The sequence below is a fragment of the Amblyomma americanum genome, chromosome 4, assembly GCF_052857255.1.
Source record: "Amblyomma americanum isolate KBUSLIRL-KWMA chromosome 4, ASM5285725v1, whole genome shotgun sequence".
In the NCBI taxonomy this organism is placed as follows: Eukaryota; Metazoa; Arthropoda; class Arachnida; order Ixodida; family Ixodidae; genus Amblyomma; species Amblyomma americanum.
The window spans coordinates 125,868,146-125,880,686 of NC_135500.1; the positions used below are offsets into that span (position 1 = coordinate 125,868,146).

Below are 12,541 nucleotides of genomic sequence, written 5' to 3' on the forward strand. Positions count from 1 at the left end.
TGTATTTATGCTTATGCTAGGTTTGGAACTTTTCACATGTCCCCGGAAGGATGACGCTGCAAAACAGGTAGCTCATATAGAACACCATTGTGTTCGTTAGCTTCAAGGTGCAGGAAAAGTGGGGTAGTAGTCTGGACATATGTTTGCCGTAGACAATGGTTCAGAATGGACTATCGTGACCGAAACTTCGCGGCTGCAGACTCCAAAGAAGACAGGGTAAACCGCTAAAAAGAATATCAACATTTACAGCAATAAAGTTATTCCACTCCTCACACGGGAGGCGTGTTCTCGGAAAAAAATTATTGCAGCCCTACCTGGCGACTGAATCGCGTGGTATTATTACCAGCGGATAGGGCATGCACATCTTCTGAGAAAACTGGATACATTTCAGGCCACTTTATTATGTGACTACGCCGAAATAATTTTTTGTTCGAACATTCGCGTCCCGATAACCTTGATCGTGGTACTATTTTAACAGAGCTTCTTTGCGAAAGTAACAAAGTGTACTTGAGAGAGAGAGAGAGAGAGAGAAAACACTGAAGTCAAAAGCGTAAACCCATACATGGCAAGCCACAGTTTAAATGTTTAATTCATTACGTACTCGCTTCATAGCGAGTCAACTAAACACGAAATAGCTCGATGGGACAAAAAAGAATCACCGGAAAAATTGAAATGACTCCAGCAATTCCGCAAAGTAAAACATAATCACGTTCAACACAAATGAAACCATGATAAAATTGTGAGCGATACAGGCACCCTCTCTGCACACGCTGGCCATCCTACAGGTGCACACTGTTGCATTTGGGTTGCAAGCCCCAAGGGTAGCGTTGGCCTGGCGGCCTGGGGCAAAGCTGGAAACATCCGAAGGTCCCGGCGAAGGATGAGTCGACTGGCAACAGAACAACTTGTTTATTCTGGCATCTCAAAAGAGCAGCCGGTCAGGGCGACCACGTTACTCGAAGGGTGAAATCGAAGTCTCTCTCGGCGTCCGGGGCAGCGGCGTTTTATACCATCGGAGTCGAGGGCAAGAGGGAACGGCTTGGGAAGAGTCATCCGATACGGCGTCGCTTCGACATGTCCAGACGTGACGGGCGCGTCCGCCAGGCCGGCGCCGGTCAGACCTCCTCGCCTCCCAGTTGGGGAGCTCCTCTCCCCGGCTGCCGCGCTTTGACAAGCGTGGGCAAAACATGCACACACACACACGCACGCACGACGACACGTGGCACTGAAACCTGCCTGGACGCGCTTGGCGGGAGGCGTTGCGGCCGCGATGAACGAAGCCGCGGCGTCCGTTGCATCCGCGCCGGCTATACCGCGCGTTGTAGGCGAGACGTAACAGACCGCCCCGCCGGGAGAAGGAGATCCCGATGGTCAGGGGACTGCATCCGCTGTCCAGAGGGATGTCGCTCGATGATGCTCATAATCGAAACCGGTCGTCCCACGACGTTGCTTGAGCGCAGCGCACAGAGAAGGCCTCGTTCTCAGGTTCAGGATCACATAGGACACTGCAAAGTCACTTCGGGAGAGTTGCCATTTTTGTGCTCGTTCCCAGCAAGCGTTAGAACTACGCCGAAACGCAACCGCTCAGTCAGCAAGCACGAGACAACCCTCACTAAGCTCTGCCAGGCTCTTTCCCCTTTTATACTACTGCCTAGTTCCTTACAGTAGTCAAGCAGCACTCAGAACGCGTCCACAAATTGGAAAATTGCACAAGAAAGCACATAATCACTTTGAAACACTAAACAAAAGCAATATGTTAAAAATCCTGCCTCAGGAAGAAAACATCAGTAACCAACAACTTTGAGGCGGATTCCTACGTTAGGGGCTTCGACTTAAGCCATCGGCGTTACCGTTGAGACTCCCCTTTTTGTAGCGCACCTCAAAGGAATATTGTTGCAAAGCGAGGCTCCAGCGCAGGAGGCGGCCATTTTTGGGAGAGATGGTCTGCAGCCATTGGAGAGGGCAGTGATCCGTCTCAATGATAAACCTCGAGCCGGCTAGGTAGCATGACAATTTCTGAACGGCCCACACGAGGCACGCACACTCTTTCTCGGTGGCGCTGTATGCCTGCTCACGACAGGTCAGCTTACGACTAGCATACAGGACGGGGTGTTCCACTTCTCCATTTTCCCTTTGGCACAGTACAACGCCCATGCCTCGCTCACTAGCATCGCACTGAACAACGAACCCTTTCGTGTAGTCTGGCGATCGTAGCACAGGCTGGCTTGTTAGGGCGCTCTTTAGGGCGCTAAAAGCTCTTTCCTTTGTCTCGCCCCAGACGACTGTTTGGGGCTCTGTTTTTCTTAGAGCATCCGTCAGGGGAGCCGCGATATCGGAGTACCTGGGGATGTACCTCTGATAGTAGCCGGCGACACCCAAGAACGACCGAATATCGGTCTTCGTGCGCGGTTGCGGGAAGTCTCGTACAGCGGCCACCTTTATTTCAGAGGGGCGGCGACGACCCTGTCCAATCACGTGACCGAGGTAGACAACCTCGGCCTGTGCTAATTGGCACTTGGGAGCCTTAACTGTCAAGCCCGCTTCGCGCAGGCGGGTTAGCACTGCCCGCAAGTGTGCCATATGCTCAGACCAGGGGGCGGAGAATATCGCTACGTCGTCTAAATACGGTAAAGCGAATTCTTCCTGTCCCCGCAACACTTTGTCCATGAGGCTTGAAAAGCAGTATGGCGCGTTCTTCAAACCAAAACTCAAAACTTTAGGACGGAATGTTCCCATTGGTGAAATGAACGCCGCATACCTACTAGCCTCTTCTGTAAGTGGAACCTGCCAATAACCCCTGACAAGATCTAGGGTGGAAATAAACTGAGCGCTACTAACTTTCTCAAGGCGCTCCTCGATGTTAGGGATCGGATAAATTTGATCCTTAGTAATGGAATTAAGCCTGCGGTAGTCGACGCAAGGACGAGGTTCCTTGCCCGGTACCTCAACTAAAATCAAAGGGGAGGTATAATCACTCTCACCCGCCTCAATAACACCGAGCTGTAGCATTTTCTTTACCTCAGCCTCCATAATATCGCGCTGGCGGGGTGACACCCGGTACGCCTTGGATCGTACTGGCTCTGGGGAGGTAAGTTCTATATCATGAGTAAGGACAGAAGTCCTACCAGGCCTCTCAGAGAACTGACCTTGAAACTCTTGTAAGAGTTGGTGTAGTTCGGTTTTCTGCTCAGGCGACAGCGGTGCTTTACTGAGTAAGTCACTAATGACCTGATCAGTGTCTTCCCTGTTCGTCACTGAGCCTAGTCCCGGAAGCTCGACCGGAAGCTCTTCTAACTTTCCCGTGTCGTGCATTTCATCTCCAGTACCTGGTGCCTTCAACGCTACAGGCTCAATTTTATCCATTTCTGACGTGCTCGGAATATCAGCTTGCTGCGCCTCCGACCCTTTCTCATTGTTCGACAACGTCGGCCCCGCAACTACCGCCTTTGCAGCGAGCTCCCGAACTCCTGATCTGGTTAAGGCCTGAACGCTAGCCTCACCAAACAAAAGCCCCTTCTCGCGCAGGAGGTGATCGGACCTGTTCGAAAATAGGTACGGGTACTGGGGGGGCAGCCTAGATGACACTACGGCCTCCGTCTCAAGTGCTCCGAAAGGTCCTTCAATAAGCACTTTTGCTACGGGCAGACACACGCTATGAGCTTCCACGGCTTGCTTGATCCATGCGCGCTCGCCCGTGAACATATCGGGTTCTACGTAAGAGCGGTGAACTACATCCATTGTAGCTGCGGTATCACGAAGCACTCGGCACTCTTTCCCGTTCACGAGGAAGTCTCGCATGTAAGGCTCGAGAAGCTTCATGTTCTCGTCAGTGCTACATAATGACAAACACACGACTTCTCTTTTTGTTTCTGGACACTGCGCCGAAAAGTGACCCGGCTTCTGGCACGTATAACACACGCGCGCTTGCCTCGCCTCGAACCGCTTTCTGCGTTCGGCTTCGGCTGCCGCCGTCTCCTTACGTTCGGTCGGACTGCTTTCACTCGCATCCGCACTACGCGTGTCCCCCCTTGCTCTCATGGGTGTGAACTTCGGCCTCTCAGACTTGGAGCCAAATTCACCCTTTTGACCGTCCTTAGCTCCGCGAGCCCGACGCGTCACAAACTCCTCGGCTAGCTCGGCGGCTTTAGCCACTGTACTAACGTCTGGCCTATCCAAGACCCAGTACCGCACGTTCTCAGGTAACCGACTATAAAACTGTTCCAGCCCGAAACACTGCAGAATTTTCTCGTGGTCACCAAACGCTTTCTCTTCTTTGAGCCACTCCTGCATGTTTGACATAAGCCTGTAGGCAAACTCTGTATATGACTCATTTCTGCCTTTTTCATTTTCCCGAAACTTCCGACGGAACGCCTCCGCTGACAGCCTGTACTTTTTTAGCAGACTCGATTTCACTTGGTCGAAATCCTCTGCCTCCTCTCTCTTCAAGCGAGCGACTACGTCGGCCGCCTCGCCGGGTAACAAAGTGAGCAAGCGCTGTGGCCACGTTTCCCGAGAGAACCCCTGCTTCTCGCACGTTCGCTCAAAGTTAACCAGGAACAAACCAATGTCCTCTCCAAGCTTAAACGGCCGCATCAGGTCAGTCATTTTGAACGATACCCGTTCTCCTGCACCGTGTGCCTGACTTCCATTACGAGCGCGTTCCATCTCTACCTCGAGACGCTTCATTTCCAAAGCGTGTTGACGGTCGCGCTCTTCTTTCTCTTTATCTTTTTGCTCTTTACGTTCGCGCTCCTCTTTCTCTTTTTGTTCTTTACGTTCGCGCTCGTTTTTCTCTTTTTCTTTTTGTTCCCTCTCCTCAATCGTCTCAAGGCATTCCGACAGCTCGTCATCCTCAGCCTCCAACTCAAGAATAGCCCTTAGCAGTTCTGGTTTTCTGAGTTTGTCTGAGACATCCAGACCCAACTCTCTTGCAAGCTCCAGCAATTTCGGTTTGCGCAACGACTTCAAATCCATGGCTGCTCCGAATGCTGCTTTCTCTACTGCCTACTATTGTCTTGCCGCAAACTAACCCGGCAGCAACGACAACACAATTACCAGCTCTGTTTCTGACACTAACAAAAGCCTGGCAAAACTCAGAAGAAGAAAGTCCCGCACTCACCAAACCTCGCAGCCAAGAATTCAGCGCAGTCGTTCCGCTGCAGGCAACCAGTCATCACACAGGGCTCGTTGCACTGCTCCCGGATGGTCGTTGAGCTGCTCAGCATACAGTTGAACGCATATCTTCGCTGCTGGCCTCCGTTGTCGGGATCCCACCGCTGGCAACCAGTTGTTGCATTTGGGTTGCAAGCCCCAGGGGAGCGTTGGCCTGCCGGCCTGGGGCAAAGCTGGAAACATCCGAAGGTCCCGGCGAAGGATGAGTCGACTGGCAACAGAACAACTTGTTTATTCTGGCATCTCAAAAGAGCAGCCGGTCAGGGCGACCACGTTACTCGAAGGGCGAAATCGAAGTCTCTCTCGGCGTAGTAGTAGTAAGTAAGTGGATGAAAGGGGAAGAGGAAAGGAAAATGCACGGGCCTGTGACTGGTGTTAAAACACCACAACCACTGCCGGCGTGCAGATAGAGAGAAGGATAGGTAGAGTTTCAGAAGAAGAAGGAAGAACGCGCGCGCAGGGGCGCGCGCGCACCTCTCTCTCTCGGCGTCCGGGGCAGCGGCGTTTTATACCATCGGAGTCGAGGGCAAGAGGGAACGGCTTGGGAAGAGTCATCCGATACGGCGTCGCTTCGACATGTCCAGACGTGACGGGCGCGTCCGCCAGGCCGGCGCCGGTCAGACCTCCTCGCCTCCCAGTTGGGGAGCTCCTCTCCCCGGCTGCCGCGCTTTGACAAGCGTGGGCAAAACATGCACACACACACACACGCACGCACGACGACACGTGGCACTGAAACCTGCCTGGACGCGCTTGGCGGGAGGCGTTGCGGCCGCGATGAACGAAGCCGCGGCGTCCGTTGCATCCGCGCCGGCTATACCGCGCGTTGTAGGCGAGACGTAACAACACCCACATTCCTGCGCGCCTTGCACAGAGCGGTGTCCAATTACTGACCACTGGTCCGGGCAGCGAAGATATTTATATTTTTTCTTAAATTGTGTAACCAGAAAATCTTTTTGCACACCCGTACACACCGTAACTCGTAGTGGCTAGATAAACGGTGGAGGTGTCGGTACCCAGAAGCGTGAGTTCCCTCCGAGCCGGTACCCTCTCATACAGCATTATTCTATTGCGAGGGCATTATGAGGGCCATAACGGCAAAAAGTGTCCGGCGTCCGCTGCCAACAGTGGCAGGTGGTGTTTAGGGGTAGTTCCCGCTCTACATCGGAAAGAAAAACATCGGCTATTATGACACAACGAGAATAAGCAAACACCGGCTATAATAGAACATCGGCCGCAATGAAACACCGGCACTAATAGAACACCGGTAATAATAACTTATTAAGGATGCTTCAGTGACTGGCGATAGTGACGCGGTTTTAGTGATGATAGTGGCTTAGTGAGGTCACAAGTAACGGCAATGGTCGTAGCTGTACAGTTAGTGATTCAGGCTGCGGAACGATAGCACAAAGAGTAGGCAGGGAAAAATTCTCTCACGTACTTCCACCGCCTTCATCATTCCGTTGATCACCTCTCAGTTTCTTTCCTTATATGTTCCTACCATTCATCGAAAGCCCAACTCCACATAGATAATGTCTCAAAGGAAAGCACAGTTGAGTAGGAACACATACGTTAGATAGAGCACTAATAAGAAAGAAAAATAAGAAATGCCCAGTCCGCACCGCCAGTTAGCGGAATAAAAAATGTTTTTTTTTGTTGAGAAAAGGAAGTGATACCGTAACTGTCTCATTTATCTTGATGGACACCGGAACCGCGCCGTAACGGAAGGGATAAAGGAGGGGTGAAAGAAGAAAGAGATGCTGTAGTGGAGGTGTCCTGAAATTTTGACCACCTGGGGATATTTAACGTGCACTGACATCGCACATCACACAGGCGTCTTTTTGGGTTTCGCCTCCATCGAAACGCAACCGCCGCGGTCCGTTTCAAACCCGGGAACTCCGTCTCATTAGACGAGCGCCTTAACGATTGAGCCACCGCGGCAGGTTAGCGGAATAACAATACTGCAGGAATGGTAGCTTATGCTCTAGAAATAAAATAACGCAAATCATTCACCTTGCTTAGCCTTATATATCCCCTTTGCCAAAAGTTACCGAGCAACAGGTTTTTGCTTCTCAACCCTAAAACAGAGCCTTTACGGCTCCGTTATAAGCCGTAATTGCAGAACATGCAGTTAATCTAAGCCCGCTACGACCGATTTTTTTTTGGTACAGTAATATTCAACCCTTGACGTCGGTCTGTAAACAAAAGATGATAAAGTGGAATTAGAATAAAAGTATTATATCACATCATCATTATCCTGATCATTATTATATCACTGCTCCTCTGGCGTGAATGACAAAGCACCACATCACCAAGCGCGTGTGCCATAGTCATGTCCAACATTCTCTGACAGAAATTTTGAATATTAGACCACTGTAATGTGCTGTTATGAAAATATTGAAGATAATTGTCCATTCTCCCGATGAGTAGCAAAATTTTCCTTTTAAAGTTTTTTTTTTCATCGCTTCGATCGCGCAGTTACAAGACTGGCATTGAAAACCATCGTGGAACGCTTTTCACGATAGCAACGACGTTAATAGAAAAAAAATGTAGGCCTGTCGACGGGAGATCTGCAGATATATTCATTGCTCCAGTGAAATCTTACAATATGTGAAAAAAATTGCGTTCACAAACTATTTTCGTTCAAAAATGGTTTTGTCCAGAATTGTTGGGCATGAAACACTTTCAATACTTCAACGGCCGTGCGCGAAAGTGTTGGCGCTTGAAATGCTCCCGTTAGTTATCTCTGCCTAGCGTTGGTTGTTAGCAAACAGCGACTCGTATTTAAGTAGGCCTTTTACCAGTCAAGTATTCCTTGCAGAAATAGGTTTCGTACCTGATAACTGTGCATTCAAAGCTAGTGCTAGTAAAAAATAAAGGACAAAGCTAGGCAAGTTGTTTACGATCCATAATATAACAGCGCGGAAAACGAGTGCGAACGAACAGCGCTCGTGTTGTCTTGTTCTTCTTTTGTGTTCGCTTACCGCGCTGTTATACTATGCCTGTGTAAGATTAGCTTTTAATAATAAAATGTGCATATAAGCATTCGGGAAGCTGTAATGGAAGGATCCGGGTTCAATTACAGCTGGCACGCTTTTATTCTTTTTTAAACGTGGAGCGTGCCGCAAAATATCACTGCACGAAGTTTTTCATGTATCTCGCATATATCGAGTTGCAGCCACCGCGGTCGAAGTAAAACGCGCGATCTCGTGGCCAGTGTGAGAGGGTGTTAGTTACCGAGCCTCCTAGGCGGCTGTCACTGGATGAAATAAATGAACGCATGCAAGAGGTCGATTTATTTGTCTTAAGAACTAGAATCCGAATCAGTCTTTATTTGCTTATACATTTCATAAGTACAGCATATCATGCCGAAGGAGGTCCCGAAGTCAGGTGGCCGCCTGCCGTCAAATGATCGAAAACTGATGTGCCACGCAGATTAATGTGCCAGGTAGGCTGCGCCCCACATAACAGTAAGAGAACTAAGGGCTGACGTCACTTGCTGCCCGGCACCCATATAAAATTGGTCTATAGACAGCCTATAGAATTATTATATACTCTATTGTTTTCCTATAGATATTTATTTTCGTCTGTTCATAGTCTGTAGAATGTTGGTAGATAAAAGTCTACTAAATATGTATAGCCGTAAACCTATAGATTGTGTATACTGTCTTAGGATTTATATTGCCTTTAGACTGTTGTCTAGGTTTGTCTATAGAGAGTCTATAGACTTTATCGACATAAGTCTCCGGGCAGTCTGTAGGTTATCTAATGAAATTTTTGTAATGGCAGCGCAGAGCATGCTGTCGGACTAGTTCGTGTAATATTTCAAACAGAGTAAACTAGGGCGAAAAGAACACACTCAAGACAGAACACGAAATGCTGCAGTCCCGTGTCCTGTATTGTGTGTTCTTACGACGCAACTTCACTGTGTTTGAATAACGTCTCTTTTTTTATAGACGTTTAATATTTCGCTAATGTCAGTACAGCAACTGCTTGCCATCATTGCTGGTCGATGCTAACCTATCAACTGTGACGGCGTTGCGAAAAGCAAATATATCATTCAGAGTTATAATGAATCGATGATGAACCTGATTATTAGATGGGAATCAGCTTTTGGACAAAAACCCTGCAAGTGTTTCACTGCAGCCAGGAAACTTTCTGTTCCCGACGCTCTCTGCGTCACTAGCACCACACAACGCACGCAGTGATACTTGGTAGCTCATCCAACATCTTACAGTGAATGTATTCATGTAAGAGCGATTTTAACATATATTTTTGTGGCGAAAATCTAACAACAGCGTCCGAACGTGCCTGCGGTACACTCGTGCAATGAAGCAAACAGTGTTTACTGAGGTAAACAACAAAAACAATAACGCAGTTTCGAGCACACCCAATATCACCGGAAAAGTGCCGGTGCTGCCTCAGTGTGATGTCGATTTCGGCAAAATCTCCAATGGCTACAGAGCGCTAAAACCTAACCTCGCCAAGGTATCAGTATGGTCCAGCTGTCACGCCGCCATGCTTTCGCATTGGTTCCATAAATCATGTACCGAAAGAAAATAATTGTAAAAATCTATTTAGTACGTTCGATATACGCCCGGTTATAATTGTAAAAATCTATTTAGTACGTTCGATATACGCCCGGTTTGAAAACTAAGCATTTCGACAGATTGGCCTGTCTGGTTGGGTTTGAAGACTTATAATAAACCGCCTCCTTCCGCCATACTTAAAGAGGCTAGCTACTGCCCTGAGTCACCCCTGATGAAGGAGCCGAGTCGGCTTCTAAACGTTGGGTTGAAGTTAAAGGTTTTTGGTTGGCGATGTGCAGTTTATTATAAGCCTATACGGCCCGGCGGTAACCTGTTACTTAGAAAGCAGATGCATGAAGATGCATCCGAAAGAAGATGCATGTGGCATCAGCGTAGGGGATCACTAGAGCTTCGGGCGTGACTTGTTAGCTGAATATGCCGCAAAAGCAGCAAGCTAGTAATAAGTTAAACAAGAAATGAATACACTTTTTAAGAGAATCGACTGTGTCCAGTTTCGAGAAGGGATAGGGTTAAGGGTTTAGAAGGAGGATCCTTGGTGGCTTGTTCTCGATCTTGTCTTGCTCCTTGGGAGTATGTCTGACGCAAAGCGCCATAGGGCCAGAAAGTTAAATATTGGGTGGAACACTTGAGCTCCGCTCTAAGGATATCACACGAGAGCGTTAATAAATTTATGACCTTATATGCGGAATTAGCGATTTTCAATGTTACACTCATAGGTCACTGGGAGCCCTCACACCCCTCCTTCCGCACTGCATGGTGCAGCGTTTAATGTACGTCCCACTGCCCTGCAATGGAAGGCGCTGCCATCGGTGGCTTGTGCGACACTGGTTGGTCTTTCCGAGCAACCTCTCACAATGAGTCATTAATGTAACAGCCAACTGCTACGGTGGTCAGTCTTCTCACAATCCGATGGGCAGGTGGCGATGAAGCCACAAGGTGACGTGACTCTGGTGGCCCACATATGTTGCTTTTCCGGCGGGTGGCCACCTGGGCCACCCTACACCCCCCTAATTTTCGCTCACAACGTCGACAACGCCGACGCCAATTTTTCTGACCAGCGGGTGCCTTTAACGCTATTGCGTTAATGCAGCGCGCACTTCTGAGCCCTAAGTGAGTGAGTGAAAAAACCTTTATTGTCCAACAGAATGAGACCACCTCATCCAGACCTCCCCTGTCCCATACCCTCAGTTGAGGGAGGAGGATCAGGAGAGATCCGGCCGCATGGGGTAGTCGCGTCAGATGCTGGCCAGGATCTCTTGTATCACGGCGGCATCTTCAGCCAGTCGGACGGCATTTTTTTTTAGCCCTAACATTATTATCACGCCTAGGAGCATGTACTCAACTTCAAGCGCTCTGCGTCCAATTCAGTGCACGCTCTTAACGCTACACGCTGCATGCATGCAGTACCTCTGCACACATGAAACAATGGACGATCGGTATGCGACCGCAAAGGGCCGGACGGCTCTGTCGTGCCCCGGACGCTTGTTGCGCAGCGCAGGGCTCGAGGCGTGGCTCCGATGCTGTTTGCGCCAGTGCCGATGGTGATGCCGTGCCGTGGCGTGCAGGTGGTGCGCACGATGGGCTGCGGGGTGAGCAAGGTGCACGCCGCCGCCGACCCGTCATCGCAGCCCAAGCGGAGTTTCGGCGCCCAGGGCCGCTGGGCCCAGGACGCCTCCAAGCGCTCCACGCCTTCAACCGCCTCCGAGGGACACGTTGACGCCCAGGTGCAGGTGAGTGAGACCAGCGTCGCGATGGGGTTCTCTCGTGGTCACTTAACGCATATAAGCACAGGAAAGTAAGGGGTGCACAGTGTGGGAGAAACAAGACATGACTGCTCGTCCCGTCTCGTTGCTCTCATGCTGCTTGTCCTTGGTTATGCATTATCAGGTTACATAAGCTGCAACGCTATGAACAAACAAGAGGCTCTGAGCGAAGAGTCTCTGGAGGTAGCGTAATTAAAAGATAATGGCATTAATTCAGTGCAGAACGCGCCACTAATATGGGCTGACAGTGAAAATGCAGAGGAGTGAACAGTGATTACCCCCTTTATTTCAATGAAATTACATCACCAGAGAAAGAATTACACAAATATTTAGGTATAACTGTTGAAAAAAAGTGTCATTCCTGCCTTACATAAACAACCGGAAATGTAAAAGCTTCTCGAACCCTCAATATCCTCAAAACTCTTTCACGGAAGCGTTGAAAATTTGAAAGGATTTGCCTTCTGTGTAGTTAACGGTCTCTTGTACGATCTTGCCTAGGTTACGAGGTGTCTAGTCTGTAGTTCAGCGAGACCGTCATACTTAGAATGATTAGATTCGGTACATAACCTAGGTCTGCGCCCTTCATGTGGAGCGTACAGAACGTACCGTGTAACCAGTCTTCAAGCAGGAGCAAACGAGCCGCCATTAAAAAAAAAGAAGAACGGCATTGACCTGCTCGTACATTAGGAAAATAAGGTCACTACTGGAACACATGTTATCCAGTTGTCTCAAATTGTCAATCTAGAACACTATTCAACAATGTACATTTACGGATAAGCCACTGCTGTTGCGGTTTGAAAAAATGTGCCACAGTCTCGATATACTGGGCACATTATTTCGTACTGCACGCATCCATAACCTATTGTCCACACGGCACACTTTTCCGACAGTCTAGGATCTCTTTCTCGTGCGATTCTATATAAAAGAAGCACCCCTAGAACACATTGAAGAATATCTCACACTGCAAGATCAAAATAACAACTGCGCCGAGTTTTATGCAGACGGTTAGAAGAGATCTTTACATCGGAAGCGCAGCAGAGCGAAGTGATCTTGAAAAGA

General features: G+C 49.1%; 1 protein-coding gene across 1 annotated transcript in view; it reads left to right on the forward strand.

The window, feature by feature from the left end:
• The first annotated feature begins 11,281 nt into the window (after positions 1-11,281).
• The window catches only part of LOC144130354 (uncharacterized), a 49,785-nt gene continuing 48,525 nt past the window's right edge, over positions 11,282-12,541 (forward strand). The window contains exon 1 of the mRNA XM_077664284.1: positions 11,282-11,449. Coding sequence (XP_077520410.1) covers positions 11,297-11,449 — 153 coding nt within the window. The 5' untranslated portion in view covers positions 11,282-11,296. The remainder of the gene's footprint in view (positions 11,450-12,541) is intronic.